Source organism: Limulus polyphemus, unplaced genomic scaffold, assembly GCF_000517525.1.
Source record: "Limulus polyphemus unplaced genomic scaffold, Limulus_polyphemus-2.1.2 Scaffold1785, whole genome shotgun sequence".
NCBI classification, from domain to species: domain Eukaryota; kingdom Metazoa; phylum Arthropoda; class Merostomata; order Xiphosura; family Limulidae; genus Limulus; species Limulus polyphemus.
In genome coordinates this window covers 155,488-176,682 of record NW_013667395.1, presented here as the reverse complement: position 1 = coordinate 176,682, position 21,195 = coordinate 155,488, and the positions used below count along the sequence as shown (strand labels likewise).

The window sequence follows — 21,195 nt, the reverse complement described above, 5'->3', positions numbered from 1 at the left end:
TGGATGACAAGTCCCTCTGATAAAACCTAAAGGACCCATAGATCCCTGGCAAAAAATGCACCATAGATGAGCCCCTCACTGGACCGGAATCCACAGGGTAGTCACCAATACTGAAGAAAACAACAAGAAGAAGATTCCCTTGTGGAAGGAACAGGTAAGGGTTGAGAAGGAGTAGGGCAGAAACAGACATAGGGAACTGTCGAGGCTCTGTGCGAGATGAACAATCAACCAAAAAGAAACGGTCGATTACTGCCTCACAGATTCAACCTGAGATTCCAAAGTCACTGGAAGATCTCTAATGACTGACCAATGGAGAAGAGGAGCGAGGTGTAAGTCCAAAAGATAAGGAGATGGTAAACGAACATGGTACAAAACCACATCTCTCCTCAAAAGATCCCAACAAGGAAGTATTTAGAGCAAACATATCCCCCGAGAAACCCTCAGGATCATAGTGAATTGCCTTGGAGAGAAAGTGGAAGGTGGACAAGGATGTTGGATAGACGTGAGGATAAAACGAAGGCAAGAAAACTGTACATAGGACAAAAGAACAGAACAATCTGTTTTGGAAATACAAAATACTGAGAAGAAGGAATATCATGTGACAAGGAAGGTAGAGGATTATAGGAAATCAGAGAAAGGGATTAAACAGAACATACCTATGAGATCATTGTCAAAAAGCCTTATTATGCCTAACAGAGTCGACAGAAGTAACTGTGGATCACACGTCAAAATCAAGTGGAGGAAAAAGGCTATCAAAACTGTTGTTGTCCTGAAGAGGTTCATCTTGTTCAGGAGGAAGATGGACAACATCAGGAGAGGAAGGTTGATTCAAATAACAATCAACCTTTCAATGAGTAATTGCCAATAATTACAAAGCCAAGTTACCCCCACCTAAAGCCTAAGTAAATGTGCTTGTAGAAGGTACAACCTCCAAGATGGTAACATTTATTTTGGAATTTATAGTGTAGACTAAACACAATTGTATTGGTAAAGAAAGACAAACATGGAAAATTAAATTATGTAACTGGGTTTCAAAAGTGAAATAATACCACTACAAAATATTAAGATGGAAATTATAGGTTGTAAGCTAGAAATAAATGCTATAAAAATTCAAATTCGATTTGAGAGAACACTAAAGAAAACACAAGCACTGCCGAATGAGAAGTGATAGTTAGGTAAAATAGCATAGGGGGAAGTCACATGAGTTATGTGTGTAAGGCATGTCTATTGGTGGAGGTTTGATGTATGATAATTTGCATGCCCGAATCAGTTAAACTATGTGAACTGATAGAATATTGAAGGAATAAAAAGCTTGTGGTCTGCAAAAAAAATTTGCAAGTAGAGGGCAGCACTGAATAATAATAGCTATGTATTTAAGTGGAAGTAAGTACCTGCCAGAAATATATTTTCAGTGTAGGAAAATTAAAACTTTAAACTGAGAGTTTATCACTTACATACATGAAAAATTCAGAGTTGACCATAAACAAACAGAGTTGATGTTGATGCGTTTATTTTAGTGCTAAGCTACACAATAAGCTATCTGCACTCTGTACACCACAGGGAACTGAATCCCAGATTTTAGCATTGTAAGTCTGTAAACTTACCACTGACCTTTTGGGGGACAAGAAACAGAGACTAGACAAATTGTTTCACTATGAAAACAAAGAAAATGCTTTATTATTAAAATATTAAAAAAACAACAAGAAATGTGTGTATCTTGTTAAGTTTGGCCAGCTTCTCTGACTATTATGGCAACTGAAAATGCAACCATAATTGACTGTCACAGGGTGAATCCTAATGACAAAGAACTGTCTTTTCTTGGAAATATATTCAAGACCAAGCTGTACCAAGACTTTGTAGAATGCTATACTACACACTTCAAAGATCAATTTCATTATTAAAAAATGGAAAGCAGAGTCTTTCTACCTGTGCAGAACATCAAATTTTATGAAAAGGTAACCAACAACTTACAAATGACCTGTATTAAAATTTGTTTTTGATTGATTACATAAAGACTTATTCATTTTCTATTTTATGAAGGGTTGTGACTATAATATTTGTATATTATGTTTTAGTAATCTACATGTATTGCACTTGTTTTTTTATGCCTGTTTACTAGAAAACACATTTTTAAAAAACTGTACTTCTGTACTTTGAATAGTAGATATGTTGTACCACTTCAAGTACAGTTTGGAATTGTTGGCCTAATGTTTTGCATTATTCCTTAAAGACATAATTGTAACATTGTGCATTGTAGCATTACAATTCAAAATCATTAACTTCAAGTCTACTTACTATTTTTAAAGTATTATTTCTCATACTTTTTGGTTATGCTTATACTTAACAATATATCACAATTAGTTAGATGAAACCAGTAAATCACTTGTGTTCATAAAATAGATTGGAACTTCTTACCAAGCCTTGGGAGACTATGAGGCAGTGGATGTTAGTGAAACTTCTCTTACTGAAGGACAAATTGTGATGGTAGAGCGAGTAGGGTGTGCTGGTTGGTGGTATGTGAGAGACACAGAAACAGGAGCTCATGGTTGGGTGCCTGCTTCTTACCTAGGTCTGCTCAGTGAAAAATATTGTTCACACTCTACTCCTTCAGTCAGCAGTCAAGGTATGATAAATAAAAATCAAGATTTTCATGAGGACTTCTAAAAGCTTGTAATTAAAAGAGTAGTAAGAAAAGAATAACATTTATTATATATGTTACATTGGTGGCACATTTATAATTTTTCATTCAAAAACATTTCTCCTCAAAGTGTAAGCCTGTTCCTTTCTTATTTCTCTTTTAATATTATCAGTGCTTATGTAGCATTCAACTTGTCATTAAACAGCAAATATATTTTTAACAATATATTTAATACATAATATATGCATTTTAAGAATATTTATAATTATCAGTTAGGGCAGTTTGTATAGGAAGTCAGTCATTCTCAACATTTGTATAAGATATACACTTACCAAAAAAGTCTGTTTTTATGATACATTAAAATAGGTTAAACCTGCTGTTACTATTAAGGTCAGATCTTATGATATTTTACCTAATATTGATGAGAGCAAAATAAATTCTTGGCTTAACTTGACAGTTTTGTGAAATGGTAAAAAGGGAAACACATACATATAACTAGCATTGAAACTAATCTTTTTCGAAAATTTTGTTTGTTGTTAACCACAAAGCTACACAATGGACTATCTGTGCAGAGCCCACCACGAGTATCAAAATCCAGTTTTTAGCATTGCAAGTTTGCAGACATACCACTGAGCCACTGGGGGGCCATTTTTAAAATATTAATTTATGATGTGTATATGTATATCCAATGTAGGATCTTATAGTTTAAAAATTCTTTAAATCAAATATATAAATACAGAGTTTCAGTACATTACACTAAAACTAGTTTGGAGCCTCACCAGGTCATTACAGTCCATGTTGTCACATTGGAGCATGCACTATCTGATTGCCATCCATCTTTACTATAGCTCTGAAGTGTCAGAAAACTATCATGTCCAAAACACACCACTTCTTACTGATTGCTTTCTGCAATCCATCTAGTGTACAAAGATGACCATTTTCCAGTACCTATTTCAACAGCTCAGTTGCACAGAAATTCGTAGGCACTGTGTCTATTGACTTGAATGATATGTCCAGCTGCTTGAGGTATGTGGTGGTTGAATGCGAGATATGAATGGAATACTTAGCTTGGTGAATCCATACGCTGCTGACCTCATTTCCACATGGAGATTATGTTATGTGTTGTTGCCTGGGATAGTCTAGTTGTCTCGAGTTAATTGATATTTCTTTGATATCCCCTTCTCACAATTTCTAAATCTTAGATTTTAAAACATCTTTATGATCTGAATATAGGAATATTTTGCATCAGAAACTGCTGTATCTACCTGTCTTAAAAGTGATCCATTTTCAGTGACATCACACTACCTACGAAATGCCAAACAATTTAAAAATGTAAATCTGATACATGCCATTCCACCATTACTCAGGGTTGTAGGAGTACTTTTTGTGTTTCCATAACTTACAACATTTTTCAGTTATGTTAAGGCATCATTGTCTATACACATATCATATTTAAATACAACCAAGAAGATAGCACACAAATGTTATACTTTACCTATTGACAAAAACAATACATTTAAGAGATTCTTATAATATATAAATAAGTTTAAGTACTTAGAAATGGTATGATTTGAAATAATATATATATATATATATGATTATTTTCAAATCATACCATTATCTGGTTTTTGCTAAAAAAACAAAAAAAACAAATAACATTAGATAATCTCTGAGTAGTTTTTTCAATTTTTCAAAAGACAGTTCTTGCAAAAAATACATTATTCATAACGTAGTCAATAGTACCTTGATTTTACAAATGAACACAAATTATTAATGTCTTGTTTCACTAAGGTAAGAAACCAGCCAAATGTAATGCTACCATCTATAATATTTCTTTGGCTTTAAAATATCAACACAGTAATCATAATGTTTAACTATACATTTTACATAGCCTGTTGTTTAAAAATTATTGGGGGTGCAAGCCCCCTGACCCTCCCAGCTCTTTGCCCCTATGACTTTATGTTGGTTGTGATTGTCATGTTATTTACATATTCAAAATCATTTTAATGTAATGTATTCAACTCAGTCCTCTGTATAGACAGACATAATAGAAAACCCGAGAAAAATATATTTCAAAATATCAAAATGAAAGTCAACACAATATCACATTCACATACATTTTATTATTTTAACTAAAACACTTTATCAATTTTATACATTTAATAGGAAGGAATGTTAATAAAATAATTTCCAAACCTTTCATTGAAATATTTTAGTAAATATAATTAAACTGTCATAGCTTTGTTGAACTTAAAATAACCTGTATATATATAGCATAGTGCTTCAGTTTTGAATTATACCTGTAAGAAATCAAACTCCCTGTGATAGTAGGTCAGTGTTAAACTTAATTTAGTACTGACATACCATCCTGACAAACCAAGTTTGTTTCTCAGTAGACCTAACTCAAAACTCACAAGTTGTTTAGATTACAAATACTTATTTATTTATGTTGTTTTTCTTGTAAGATTCGGGTAGTGGAAGTCTCAACCATGCAGTTAGTAGAACAAGTGTTACCAGTATGGATGGTGCATCTGCCACATAAAACCCTCATTATATACAATATATACACATATACCACAATAGTGTATTAAAGAGATTAAGATGTATGTATGAACAGTCTAAAAAAAAAACCCTGTCTTTTAATTAACTGCTGAAATGTATGGATAACAGACCAAACATAAAAATAGTTAAACATCATGGTTTGTTTTTTTTGAAGAAGTTAGCAACTAGCAATGAATTAAATTATTGTACATTGACTAATATGTTGAGCAAATGGCATTCAGTTGATTGTTAAATATACATGTATATACATATATATATAATGTTTTTGTTTTTCTTGTAATTGACAGGGAAAGTGCAGTACAATGATCAAATGTTGTGTTGTTGTTAAACCTGGTTATTAATATTTTTTGTTGTTTCAAAGATGTTTGAATATAAAGGCAGTGTATACTGATTGAATGAATATTCAAGAGATCAACTGTTTCTTATATATGGTTGACTATTATTAAGTATAATCTAAAGAAATTTATAACTGAAAATCAAGTACACAGACTGGGTATTCATAATGCAAAGAACAGTTGTTTATTAAATGTTTTATTTTAAAGAAAACTAGAATGTGAGTACATCACATACAAGTAAAATATTTTGAGTGACTAATAACTGAATGATAAATCTAGCTAATGTTGATTTTAAAGGAGTGTATAACTAAGAATGAAGCTACTGTCATTAGATTGATTATTTCAAGAATATGTTGCAATTAACTGATGAAGGAGTTAGTGAATGAAGTCAACTTCCCCAAATTTTATAAGCTCTGAGCAACAATTGTTTTTTAAAACTGGTTGTTTATGTGAATAACTTATTATTTATTACCTCTTTTTCACCTGATGCTAGTATTAAAATTAATATTGTGATCAGTTTTACAGTGGAAATTTTTTTTTAAGTCATTAAGTCTGCAAAATTTCATCTCACAGGATTAGCCATCTTTAGGCAGTGTAATATTACCTAACCATACATCTTTAGTTGTACATTGTCTGAACATGGCCCACTTCTATGAGCTAAAACAGTACAGTTGTAGTTGCTTAAAAAATAACATTTCCACTGTAAAGCTGGTCAGGATATTAAACTTAATTATCCAATGGTATCCTCATGGTATCAACCTAGTTACATGATGTGGCTTAGATTTTATTTATTATTTGTTTTAAACCCTTGTGTAGATCTTTTACTATTTTTGTAATATGCAATATGTATATGTGTTGTTGTTTCTCTTCTTAATGCTTATACAAAAATATAAACTTGTTGAGCTACAAACAGACATTAGTTTTTTAGTCTGTTCTTTTCTATGGACTAGTCATTAAATAGATCAACTTGTTAGAGCTGCAGCTACAACTTGCTATACAACATATTGATAATTGAAACTCAACTCATACTGCAACAGGTAAGTACGCAAATTATTAAAACCTTGTAAGATAAAAAAAAAAAAATTGACAATATTTTGGTCAATCTTCATGACATCTCCAAACCTAGACCCATTTTCTTTGTTGTTTCAGCATTTGTTACCCATTTTTGTATTTTCAGATTTTTATCAAGCTACAGTAGCATTTGTTTGTTACATTTATTTTCAGACTGTAATGGACTAAACTATTCTCCTCTTACTGTTTTGTAATACTTGAAAAATAACTAAATGTCTGAAGAATATTTTTCATTGATTATATGTTATAAACTCTTTTAGCTTCTACTACTGTGCTGTATGGTATAATTTAGGTTATTTTTAATGAACGACCACACATTTCAAGTTTCTGTAATGGTACAGAGGGAAATAAGTAATTTTAATTTTGAGCTCAGGAATCCATACACTGTTAATTTACTTTGTAAGACCTGGCTAACGATAAGCTTCTTGGGGGAAATGCATCAGCTAATGGTTATGATGTAATTATGTATAAAACTAGTGTATTGTGATTCAAAAGAAAATCAGTTAACATCCATGTCTGTTCTAAAGCACCAACTGAAGTTTAATTTAAAACTAAGTGGGAGAAACTGAACTTATCCCTACTTCTATAAAATGTTGCCTTGAATTTTGTGATAAACAGCTTTCAGGACACTGATTTCATCTTCGGTAGATGTTTGGTTTTCCGTCCTCTTGTGGCAAATACATTTAAGATTTTAGTACAATTGCTGAAATCTACTGTTGTAATCATTCATCTCAAGGAAGCTTCAAAACTTTATCCATTTATTAACATCACTCTGGATAAGTTCAGGATTAAAGGAGAATGATTAACACATGCTTTCTGAATTTTATTCCAGTTCTTTTTTTTTTGCTACCTTTGTCACAACAAAATGTGTTGTTGTTTTGTAATTTATGAAGAACTGAATGTTTCCAAACTGGGCATAGTCTATTCAGTAATATAAGAATTTCAGTAATTTTGAGTAAGATAACAATGTGAATCAACAACACCCAAATACAGCAACTTAAAAGAAAAGTAAACTAAATGGCTCAAGATGGCTTGAAGGATGGTCCCTTCTTTGTGAGGAGCCAAGTACTTTCATTAGTGGTTCTTAGTCCTGTGCACTTTATACTTACTCGAGAAAGAGTTAGTTAGTGATCTCGAAAGTGTATGTGAAATGTAAGGTAGCATTCCAAAACATTTCCCATGATACTTCAAATGATCATTAAATTCTTCAACTTTGCTCCCATGTCTTTTTAAGGGCACACTGTAATCTACGAAACCTTTGGGTTAAAATCAGTAGTATCATTTACACACACCCCCCTTTTTTTTTCTCTAAGGGCAAAATTTTATTTTGTAAATCATAGATAACGTCTAATAAAAGCTTTCTATACTCCTCACTAGATGGCATTTTACTTGAACCATAGACCCTCATTTTGTCTGTGTGCCTTTAAAAAAACACTGAAATATTTAAGAAACTATAATCTTTTTTGTACATATGTAGGCATGTACAGTTTTTAATCTTGCTTCATCCTACAGAGCTCAAATTGTGTAATCTATTGTTCAGGTTGTTTTGTATACAGTAGCATTTGCTGCAGAAATGAAGTATTTCTTACAGAAAAATAAATTTTTCTCTTAAAATGTATTGGTAGAAACTAGCGAGATTTTGGAGATATTGTTTCTAGTAAGTAACTGTAAAGTTATTGAAGTAACTTACCACTCATGATAATTCCCACACATTTTGTAACATATCTATTTGTAGTGTATTCATTCATTTTTAATTGTGATGTGACATACTATGTGTATAATTTGTTTGTGTAAATTATGTAATTAATGGTATGTTAGTTTTTCAATCACAGCTGCCAGTTAAAAGATAGCTCTTGATACTCATGAATTCAAACCGTTTTATATGAAGATTCCTTATCTCTCATTGCTTTGCCTTAATAAGTTCATGTGGATTTTTTGTCCTGATGATAAATGTCTAAAGGGTTGTTGATAATTCTTGTTTATTCATGTAAAAAATATTAAGTTAGAATAGATAACTTTAGGAAAACCTTCACATTACATTAGTCAGTAAGTTTGTGAGAAGTTTGTGCTCCAGTGGTCAAAAATATCTGTGAATAAACAATGTATACACATTTTAAAAAATAAAATAGAAGTGCTGTAAATCACACAGTTGATTCGAGTAAAATATTTTGTGACTGAACAACTCATTCTCTTATAAATTCATTGAGTAGATACAATTAGTACATTAGTTTGAAATAAAAATCCTAGCTGGCATTCTCTAATTTTTGCAGCTGACAGATGATTTTAAAAATATGAGTTCTTCTTACCAAATAAAATTTGATGTATTGTCATAAAGTTAGTAAAGCCAAGTTATATTCAACTCATTTTTTGCACATTTACACATTTGATCAGAATATATACCTCAACAGTCAAGCTGTTCTTTCCAATAAGTTTAGTCAGAAGTTTATGTGATTTGATCTGTTTATATACCTCATCTATCAAGTTATTTCTTTCCCATAAATTTAGTCAGATATTTATGTAATTTGATCTGTCAAGTTAATTCTTACCCATATTTTTAGTAACCAACTTCATTAATTGTTATAATTGATTACCTATTACCATCAATTACACTGAGTAGTGTCATATAAAATATAAAAAATTAGTGTTTCCAATTATTACTGTTTTTGATTATTCCACTTATACAAGTAATTGAAATATTGCTTTTTTGAATTTGCATTATTTTTGAATAATTCAAGGTTTTTCAACTTAATCATTGCTGTAACCAATGAAAACAATTGAAATTTGTGTTTCAAATTACTATTATTTTCAATTCATCCACCTATCCAAGTCTCGCGTGCCCTTTATGAGCCCAGTGATTAACTGATTATAAAACTACACTGATCATCCAGCTCTAATGTGTAGTCAGAGGTTTATTTAATTTGATATGTGTGTATACCTTATCTGCCTAGTTATTCCTTGACTATATATCTAAGTCAGCAATATAAGCATTTGATTCTAAGTGTTTAATATTCAGTCCTCCTGGGTCTGTAGTAGATCTAAAAAAAAACAATGATTATAATTTTTGTCTTTCTGGGATCTTGTTTAAATACAAAATATTTGTACTTCTAGATTTATGAAATAGCAAAAAAAAAATCAGTATTCAGTCTAATACTGATACAGTACATAGATTGTTTTTAAACACCATCTTCCATTTTTACTATGAAAACAAAACAAGAACTGCTGAACACAGTTATTATAATCTGTTTATTTACATATGGAATATGTAACAGTGAAAGACACTTCTTAATTTTCTTGTCTTTTTTTATGGCCAGTGATTGATATTATGTACACTTGAGATATAACTACCAAAATATTGATTGCAAAGACTTTAAAAAATAGCTTTCATTTACAGGACAAGAACAATTAACATGCAAATACCTTCACCTTAAAAACGTTGCACAAAAATAAGCTACCCAAAACCCAAATCTACATCCCCAAAGGTTTACTATTATCACAATAAAGTGTACATGAAGGTAACCAGTTTAATGGAAGTCTACAGGAATTGCTAATTATTCCATCACTTCTCTCTTCGTTTGGCACACCAACAAACCAATTCTTGTCTATTAAACGCCTTTTTTTCTTCTAAGGTACCTAAAATTATAATCAGTTTCAACCATAATCTACATGCCATTGAAGTAGACATATACTCCATATCACATAAACAAGCTTAATCTTCCAAATGTAAAACTAATATTCACTGATGGTATTTATGAAAAGGAATTGTACAGAAATGTAGTTTTCTATAATGATTAATGATAAGTTATTGTTCATGACCACTTTTATTCAACAAAACAAACAGTGGAAACCAAAGGTTTTTAATAATGTAGTTTTCAGTTATCTCAGTTTGGTCATTAGTGCTGAACAATTAATCGAAATTCCAATTAGTTTTCAATTATGAAAATAAACATCAAACCAAATTTATATTATTACTTAATACATTTCATTTGATAAGTACATAAGAACTGAGTGCTGTTGGGGGGGTGTTCACTCACAGAGAAGAATTCAGAGTCATTGCTCTCATCATTATCTTATCCCAAATATAAAGGGTTTGCAGAAAATGAAAACAAATGTTCTGTATCTTCTTAATGTTGAACCTTGTACTAAAAAAAAATAAGAAATGTTAAATAAATACATTACATTAATAACTTTTAAATGGTATTCTCTTTTTCTGTTAACTTTATTCCAGGCAACATCAGTGGGTTGGGTTAATTGACTGCATGGTAAGAACTTGCATATCAGATCACCCTGGGATTTTTAGTTCTGAGGGAGCCTTTAAGTGACAAAAGCACAGAGACATCCTCTCCACTTCAAAATACATCGCCCATAATGCATATCAAGCAGTTTCATAACAACATTAATTGTCACATTGTTAGAATCAGTGTGAAAATACTTGCACAAGAGTATCCAATTTTAAGCAGGAAACAAATTACCATTTTTTATTGATTAATATAACAATTTTTAGATTACTATTCTATCTTATATTATGTCTTCTAATATTTATTGAGTTAATGGACACCAAGTCATCTGTTTTTTGTTGTTGTTTTTTTCATTGTTATAACACTTCACCCTAGTTTTGTCAATAGGCAGTGCACCATTATTAATAGATGAACTTGGTTTGTCATTTTTTAATGATCTAATTAGAATAATCTGTAATTTGGATTAATTAAAAATACTGAATCAATTTCAAAACTGACAATTGCCCAGCACTAAATATCTTACACTAATCTGATAACATGGTAAACTATGAACTAAGTTTTACCTAAGAACGCATTTATAATTATAATCGTACTTCTTATTTTAACTCCCTTCCATTAATTTGGTCAAAGTTGAAACAAAACAATATAAGTGGCTATAATAAAAATCTGTTCTTCCATCAATAAAGTAGTATTCAACAGATAGAGTAAAAAATGTAACAAGCCTTAAAACACAGGGACAACAAGATTTCTCCTGAAAGTGGGACATATGATTTGAAAATCGAGTGTAATAAAATGACTTAGCTTGTCGTGTGATGAATGATTAAATAATTGAATTGATGTTAAACATTGGTAAAATTACAAAAATAGTGATTTTGCTGCCATGGGTTCAAAAAAAAAAAGTTATGTAATGCCAGTATTATAAATTCTACCATAATGTGTATGTCTGTGTGTAAAACCAGTAGCCTAATGAATTTCAACACTAACTGGTGTGTGCATGTATTATAATAGTAGGATTGTTTAAAAAATAAATCACACCAGAAAAAAATAAAGCTATAGCTGCCATCACTTTTAAGTTAAGTATGAAGATGTTTGTATTGTTTGAAAAAGCACTGTATAAGCAAACATTCTTATAAACACCTTTTCATCTTCCCCTTGTGTTACTAACATACACAGCTGTAATAGTCAATATCATTATTTTACTTAGATTAATTGACAACTATATATATATGTATAATCACATACGTAATTCTTGAAAAAATAAAATTCATTTTCTAAATAACTTGAAATTGAGTAACATTTACCACAAATTTAACAATGCATGCAACTTAATTTTTTAAATATTTTGTTTCTTCCACATGGAAATAAACCTTAATATTGACAACTACAAGCAACATTCCTATTTTTTAACTCCACAACACAAGAATTCCTGAGCAATCAAAAATCAGTAACAAAAACACAGAAGACTAAACTCTTATATATATAATCTTGTTACACTGCTACTTATATCTTATTTTTCTGTTTTGTTATTTTTACACATGGTATTCTTTAAATATTTCTATGTCTACCTTTATCACAAAACTCAGAATATACAATCATATCAACTGGTACACTTTCCACCAATATTTGTAAAATACCAGTATGAATAATAAGCCCAAAGCAGTGCTACTTAACAAGACAAGGTTAGTTCCTCTATGTTGTAAAGTGTTATATTTTGCAAGTAATAGTAAAACACTGCACAAATGTTTAATAAACTTGCTAAAACAAACTAGTTATAAAAAATATGCTCTACAATCTACTATTTTACACATGCTAATTAATTACAGGTTCTAACACCATTACAAGAATTATATTATCCAAAATAAGAGTGAAGCTAATATGATCTTCGGAATTTGACTGAAAGTTGCAACAGTTCACCCTAGTTTTGTCAATAGGCAGTGCATCATTATTAATAGATGAACTTTTTATTGGAAAATAAAGCGTACCAGAGTGAAAGTAGTACTCAATGGCATGTTTCAACCTTGATGTTCATTTACTTCACCTACTATAACTTTCCATGATGTAAAAATCCCCTGATTTCAGAGGTATGAACTGTATTGTTGGTGGGGGGGGGGTATTTCTCCTTGTACAGAAAATTAAAGATTTCAGATTTTAAAATACATTATGAAATCATAGTTTTTGTATAAACTATAACATCTGATGTTGCTATTGTTAACCAGCCATGTAATATTTTATTTTTTAAACATGGCCAAGGAACGAGTTCTTTGAATGAAAAATATCTAAGTTTAAGGCCAGTTCAATTCAGAGTACTTAAAAAGAATCTGATTCAAGAGAAACTCAATGAACTAAGTATTTACAATAGAATCTTTTAGAATATGAGGTTAGTCAGAACCTGCATATGTGAAAAGTTTGTGGTGAATCCAAATTTCTGTAAACTATTTCAAATATAATTGTTTTATTTAAAGAATTTGTGATTTATAAATTAGTAATTGGAAACCTAATCATTTTAGTATTGGCCTGCTGTAATGGCAAGCAAAGTCCAATCTCTTGTAGGCCAATTCATAACTTACAACTCTTTAAAATATAAAATGTATATAAAGGTGGAGCAGCATATGTGACAAGTGCATTATCAAGATATATGTGGTCTGCAGTATTGCAAAAAACAAATCTTTTTATTAAAAAATAAAAACATGAATTTGAAACTTAACCGATAAAGAAGATTTGATGGGACAAAAAAGAGAGGAGAGGATCATTCTGTATAAGTCAGTAATTACCCAATAATGAAATCTATAATATACACATATTAATTTAATATGTGCAAATCACCTATTTTGCTAAGGGCAAGTACTAATATTTAATACTTTACATCTGGAAGAAAATGGAGAAGAAAAAATTTATATTTCTAGTGTCATGGCTAGGATGTGGTTTAGCCACCTACATTAAGACATAGTAAATAGATGAGAAGGGATAAGTCTGTAATTTGTATGACTAGATGCCTTGAACAGGTAATTATAAAAAATAAATAAACTGACATTGGAACCCTGCTTTTCTGCTTGATCAAGTGAGAAAAGACTTAAAAATAATCAAAAAGAAATAAATAAAATTAGTTAGACCAAAAAACGAAAGTGAAATCCAAGATTATATAAAACCATCTTACAAGAATGAGAACAGATCTGTAAACTCCAGGTAATGAACCAATCTAACTGTTCATCCACTAAAGAACATCATACCAATGGTGAGGCATTTGGGTCACCAAAACCATAACTCTTGGCCCTACATGTGGAACTTTTGAAAAAGAAAGCATAAAAAACTGAACCAAAAGAGAGGATTTTGGCTCTGGAAGAAACATCCAAATAACTCCCATTGAATGAAGTTGGAGAATGATCCTGTCAAAGAGACAGTTGAGTAGAAAGAGCTAAGGTGAAGAATACTGTGACGACAAACTAGCATGAAGATGTAAAGATCTTGGAAGTTGAGCAGTAGCATAGATGTAAAAAATAGAACAAGAACCAGGACCATTTCTCAAAGAAATGGCACATGGCTTCAAATGCAGTGAAAAGGACCATAATTTGTGACAGAAGAGAAGGAATCTACTTGAGACAAACTGTACTGTCAGTACAGAACATCATACAACAGCAGAAGAAATCTCAGAGGTAAATATATGAAATTACATATGTGAAACTGTAGAAGTAGTAAACAGAGAAAAAAACTGAACTGAAGTCCCAGACCCTAAATTATGGCAGAAACACACTGACAAGGAAAAAATTTTGTCTGTATCTTCCACATAGGGAAAAGATTAAGTAAAAGGAACACACAAAAAGTAACAAGACAAAATAACAGCACGGAGAAGGTGTACAATAATTTTGAACAGAAGAAAATAAATTAGAATCTGATGCTGCTTTTTGTGTAACTTAAAAAATACAGTAAACTATATGGAAAATGCATGTATTTAGTGCAATGCTTCTTATGTAATTAGTGAAGACTGGTTAAAGGTTTATCAATGATAAAAATTAAATTAGTTTTAAGGATGTTCATAATATATTGACTGAAATATGAAAAAAGAAAATACTAATTAATTATTACCAGAAATTATAAACAAAGAAGAGAACAAGTATGAGAACATGTACCATTTAAAGGTGTAAGTATTCATTACCATGAATGGAATCTAAAACTGGCATATATTACACAGTATACTATATTACAATTGAATACTATGTTGAATAAGGCATATCTAAGGAAGCCAAAGATGATTTGATAATTCAAGGCACAGTACACTTAAACAATGTGACAAAGAATCTTCATTGTTTGTGTAGCTATTGTTTTTAATATAAAAAAAATTATATTTGTAAAAATCTCTTCAGCTAAAAACTATAAAACAGCATTAACTTCTTAGTGCAAACACATAACCCTTCCAACGAATTTAACCATTCAGAAAGGATAATTTTCATATTTCATGAAATTATGTGCACCAAAGAGTACATTCCATTTTGTAGTCTCAAAATTCAGATTAAGGTAACAATATATTTGACAGTAACATTGAATCCTGTAGTATTAGTTGTAAAGTAGTAATCAGTCTTTACTTGGATCCCTGTGTATTTAATACATAACGTTTGTACTCTCTACAACAAATACTTGAAAAAACCTAGATTAGAATACATTTATCAGTATTATTTCAATAAAGATATTACATTTATTGCTTTGATACACGCATATCAACCTTTCTTTAGCATATAATTGAATATTGATATGAATATATATATATATATATATGTTACAGCATATCTAATATTTAATTCAGAGTTTGTTACTTTAATATTACAATCGTTTTGATTAAATGATATATATGCTAAGACTTTGGACCACATTAATTTCAATTTACTGAACAAAGATCAAAATTACTCAATGAATAACAGTATATGTGTCTTGTAATAAACAAAAAAAAGTCTTGACATATAAATTAATCCTTTGCTAACTCATGATATAAGTTTCAAAGAGAAACATACTTTATATGAAAAAAACAACAACAATGAAATATGTTTTCTCCAGTGAACAAATGATACAACAATGAACAGAAAGCTTGCACTCTGTAGCCATAATGCTTAGAGGGTCATGTGGTTTTACATCCAGAGGTTAAATATATCTGAAGTTATGACTACATGAAAATGACACAAGTTTTGAAGGCACCGTTTAAGAACTATCTATCCTTAGTTCTTGCATTATGAGAACATTGGCAAGAAGTCACCAAACTCCTGACCTGGTTACTTCACTTTTAAGGTTGTTTGAAATTACAGCCATGTCAGTACATTGTCTTTGTTAGAGGTCAGAAGAGACTCCATATCAGAGAGCAGTTCTTCTGTGATTTCTTCCTAAGTAGAAGAGAACCAATGAGACAACATACTTACAATTAGCTTGGAACTAAAAATAGTAAGTTTCGGTAATAGCATATTTTCTACCCTGCAAAACTGAAGCAAACACTTAACTAAAACATATACATAAATACAGACAGATTTGGCACTGGTACATTTTCTATACTGCCAGTTTTATGTAAAGTTAGAATAATGTAATAACTTCAACCTGAAGAGTTGCTAAAAATCTTCAATAAAAATTACAATTAATAATAATTAGACTTAATTATGTGTGACAGGCAAACAACAAAAATCCTATATGTCCACTCTACCTTAGGTAATTATTATGGCATCCTTGCCTGTTAGCAGTGTTTATTCTTTAGCTGAAACGTATACATAAAAACAGACAGTGATTAAAGTGAAAATTGGAAGTTGGGGGGGGGGGTTGTCCAGCCCTTTACGTCATTGCTTTTATAAAGTTCTAAAACATGAACTATTCAGTACAACATTTTACTCAGTATATGCTGTATATTAGAGAACATCAGTTTGACATCAACTAGAGTCCTATAATCTTGGACAACTTTGTGTCAGAAGGTAAAAGATTTACCATGGCCATCACTCGCAAATCCAACTAACTATGGATATATAGCTGCAATTGTGTAAGCCAGTTTTTGTGTATAATGGTAATGCTTCTCATTGAAGTTGATACACAAACTTTAAACTATCCTATAATATTATTTCAGCTCCCCTTACCCCCTTGTTTCATGTAGCTAGGGGGTTCTTAGGAATTTTCTTAGTTAAGGGGTCTGAACCTCCCCTGGGCCCATGTTCTTTTTAACATCTCCCTACAAACAGTCTTGATACTGGAATATTTTTTTTATTGCAAGATTTAATTAAATTTAGAGCACTTAGCTAAAACATACATCTACCTACAGACATTCAGTTTGTACAGGTTAGAACACTTAACTAATACGTAAAACTACAAGTTTTGAAAATACCATATTTTTAAGTTACTATAGATTTAAGTAAACTTGGAATACATGAAATGTTTGTATGTATTTATATGTATGTATATATATATGTATATGCATGTGCACACACACTTTTCATGTTTCACATTCTTTAATGTTTGTCAAAGATTAAATTTTATAAGCAAAATGCAAGATATATCAAAAACCAAATGTTTCTGATTTAATTTCAACATACACATTTATTTTTGCCAGTTAATAATGGTTATGGTTCCTGACTTTTTATATATCCCCATTCTCCTTTCTTTTCTAAATAGTGATCACGATTACATTTAACCATACTTGGATTCAGTAACTGGATGTGTGGCAATATTATGTACTATATTTGATGAGGACTTTTCTGTGAGTATACTCAGCACGGTAATTGGTACTTAAAATAAACTAAAAAATCCTGATATTGAAATTGTCCCAATAGCAGTTTAAATTACTTCATAATAAATTTCTAGGTGCATTCAGGTAGCTGTTAAGAACAATAAAGAGAAGCTCGTAGGTCAGGAAAATTATAATGAGGTACTACTTTTTAAGAGATTGTTAAACAATGTGAAAACAAAGTGTGTTTGTTTGTTGTTGTTTTTCCAATAAATACACCTTAAACTAAAATGTATAAGTGCCAATAAACCATAAACAACTACTTCAACTAAAGAAAACCTAATATCAAGTCAGTTATAAGTATTAACAATAAAATAATTTTCATTATGGTCTGGAAAGTTTTTATTTTGAATATCAAATATTAAATTTTTCACATGATTAGCTACTAAACTTATCTGTATGCTGGGTACTATATCATAAGAATCCATAGTGTCAGTTCCTAAGTTCAAGAACTGATGATTTTCACTATGGTCTGAAAAGTTTTTATTTTGAATATCAAATGTTAAACTTTTCACATGATTAGCTACTAAACCTACCTGTATGCTGGGTACTAAATCATCAGAATCCATAGTGTCACTTCCTAGGTTCAGGTTTGTGTTCTGTAGCACTTCCATGCTGATGTCACCTCCTGCCTGTTGCCCAATGTCTATAAAGAATTAACTTTTGTTTTACTAGCTTAAAATCTCAAATTAATGAGTATTTTATTTATTTCATCATTTAAGAACATTTTTACTGATTTATCTATTACAAGTAACTTGTGTGTTTTCCTTGACTTTCTTCTTCTGCTAAAACAAAGGATTGAAATGATTAAAGATACTGTAAGGCAAAAAAAAAAATGAACATATGGTCATCATCTGACAATACGACTTTTATCATGTAACCAAAATATTGTTCAGAAAATTTCTTTCCAATATATAGCAATTTCTTTTTATTTCAAGATTTTATCACACAGTTTTCTTTGACAGAGAAACAAAATGTTACAGTATTTTAAAACTAAAATTCATCCAATGACTGATTGCCAATACTACGTGGTTATTCAGAGGGATATCACCTTCTAAATGTCATTTGAACCTATAAGTAAATTCTCACCTCCACCATCCATTACATCCTCTAAACTTCCTAGGAAGTTCTCAGGGGTGTGAGGTACACTGTAATTGGTCCCAAGTCCAAGCCCACTGTCCTCACTCCCCTGACGGGCATGTTGATTGGAACTTCCCAGAAATGGATCTATGCCAGATGTACAAACAGGAATCATATCCACAGTGTTTCCTGGTGGAGATTTTGGGATAACGGAATTTTCTTCACCCAGGGTCCTCCTTAGCATCATTTCCTGTGATCCAAAAAATATATAAAGTTCATAATTAACTGCCAAGCACAATAACCTCAAAGTGAAACTTAGTGAAGAGGTAATTTGATACCAAGAGTGGCCATTTCATCAACAGAAAATTATATCAATGGTAGCACATGGTCAAGATATGAGAAGATCTATAATATAAAACCATGCACTTTACTGACAAGCTCTGGATACGTCTATGCATCATCACAAACCCTTGTCTTTCTCACTGTGTCAAGAACTGCATAAATCTATATTACAACAATTACATACTGGACCAAGAGACACACAGATCTATACCACAATACCTGAATACTGGGCCAAGCCTAACACAGATCTATACATAACACTTGTGTCAAGGCTTGGATAGACTTATACTACAACACAAGCACCGAGTCTCTAAAATCCTTTATTACACAAAATAATATTTATTTGAAACACCTGGTATAGGTGTGAATAAATCTTTGTTTGTATTGTTGCGTCAGCGAGTCACATGACTACTGTGACGCCACGTTTCTAGAACTATCCTGTACTTTGGCTAATGCTCTAGTATTTACTAGATATAGGGTAGTCGGGTATATAAAAGAGGGGGACAACGTGACGCGGAAATGAAATGTGTGTAGACAGTGAGTAATTGATCTGCAGTCAGAAGTATTATTGAGCACGTTCGTTGTTATAGCGTTTGTTTAGCGCGATTGTTGAAGTTGAGTGTATCAGTAAAGTTATGTTCGGAAAGAATAAACCAGTTTTTATTAAGAAAGAACTTGTGTCGCTTAAGTTTCGTCGGAATGAAGTTACGGAAAATCAATTAACAAACGGAGACATAACAGTATTTTGAACTAATGAACTAGAATCTAGGCGGCTAGTCAACAACACCCAATGCCAACTCTTGAACTTTCTTCTTGGTCCCAAAGTGGAGAGTATTATTGTCTTTTTTTGCTTCAGCAGTGGAACATGGACACTCAGATACAAAGTTTGACATACTAATCACTAGACCACTCCTAGCCCTTGAGTAGATCTAGCTACAAAACTTTTAACTAAAACATGAATCACTAGGTATTAACAATGTTTCAGTTATGAAACAAGATCAAATATATTTTGATAACTTTATACCAATCATCAATGGTGTACCAACATGAACCAATAAAATTGCAAAAGTGTGTTATATATATTTGAAATAACCTATCCACATTGAGTTATGCACAGTAAACATTTTTTTTATTAACCACAACCTACTAAATTATCAACTTCAATACTACCTATTAAATCAATGAATTACAGAAAAAAATGAAGACCTTTGAATCCCTTTGTGAAAAGATAACTGTTTACCATGTAAAAGTAGAATATTGAGTGGGTGGTTGATTAAGTTAGACCAGATAAGGCATGGCCTATACATGTTTCACAATTTTGACAATTGACATGTTGTGTAGAGGGTACTTGTTAAAATAAAATCTATACTTACTTTATAAGATAACAAAAATCCTATTTGTTATGATAAGGAAGTAATTTAAAAAAATTAATGCTACCAATGAAGAACTTATAATATTTCCCCCCATAAAAAATGTTAGCAATCAGAATTGCTATTACAATCATTTACAGTTAACCAATCTCCATTTTAATAACATAATCAATGCAATCACCTATTTTTCTGTTTTGCACATAGATTCAGGAAAATTAAGTATACACAATGTTGTTACTAATCGCTATTTCTCAACAAACACAATACTTTCAATCATGTCACTGAGGTATTACAGTAAAACAGAGTATATTTAGTGTTGTCTTTAGCTTAATAAAAATGGTTCTTTGCATATGGAAGAATTTTACTCCAAAACACAAAGTTAAAAAACTAATATATATATATATTGTTACGTCTCGGTTTGTTAATTAACTTTCCGTAACTTCGTTGCGACGAAACTTTAACGACACAAGTCCTTACTTAATAAAAACTGGTTTATTCTTTCCAAATATAACTTTACCGATACATTCAACTTCAACAATCGCACTAAACAAACGCTGTAACGTCTCTCGTGCTCTCTGACTGCAGTTCAATAACTCACTATCTACGCACACATTACATTCCCCTCTTTTATATACCAGCCTACCCTATATCTAGCAATTACTAGAGCATTCCTGAAAGAACAAGATAGTTCTAGAAACTAGAGGGCGCCACAGTGGTCATGTGACTCGCTGACGCAACAGTAATATAAACTATTTACCATGACTTATTAGAAAGAAGGAACTATATGTAATATAAACTATTTACCATGACTTATTAGAAAGAA

At 31.1% G+C, this 21,195-nt stretch overlaps 2 protein-coding genes across 8 annotated transcripts in view; one reads left to right on the top strand and one right to left on the bottom strand.

Moving 5' to 3' along the window:
- LOC106464926 (guanine nucleotide exchange factor DBS-like) overlaps nucleotides 1-8,752 on the top strand; it is a 57,742-nt gene extending 48,990 nt beyond the window's left edge. For both annotated transcript variants that reach the window (XM_022392731.1, XM_022392732.1), the window contains 2 exons: nucleotides 2,401-2,623; nucleotides 5,104-8,752. In XM_022392731.1, the coding sequence (XP_022248439.1) occupies nucleotides 2,401-2,623; nucleotides 5,104-5,180 (300 nt within the window). In that variant the 3' untranslated portion in view covers nucleotides 5,181-8,752. The remainder of the gene's footprint in view (nucleotides 1-2,400; nucleotides 2,624-5,103) is intronic.
- Nucleotides 1-21,195, bottom strand: part of LOC111087139 (transcriptional coactivator YAP1-like) — a 91,347-nt gene that overhangs the window by 4,529 nt on the left and 65,623 nt on the right. For 2 of the 6 annotated variants that reach the window (XM_022392733.1, XM_022392735.1), the window contains 3 exons: nucleotides 18,670-18,910; nucleotides 18,117-18,226; nucleotides 9,824-16,204 (listed from right to left, as the gene is read on the bottom strand). In XM_022392733.1, coding sequence (XP_022248441.1) covers nucleotides 16,124-16,204; nucleotides 18,117-18,226; nucleotides 18,670-18,910 — 432 coding nt within the window. In that variant the 3' untranslated portion in view covers nucleotides 9,824-16,123. Of the gene's footprint in view, nucleotides 1-9,823; nucleotides 16,205-18,116; nucleotides 18,227-18,669; nucleotides 18,911-21,195 lie in introns of those variants that run through there. The other 4 variants (XR_002611859.1, XM_022392734.1, XR_002611858.1 and 1 more) reach the window with 4 other exon arrangements.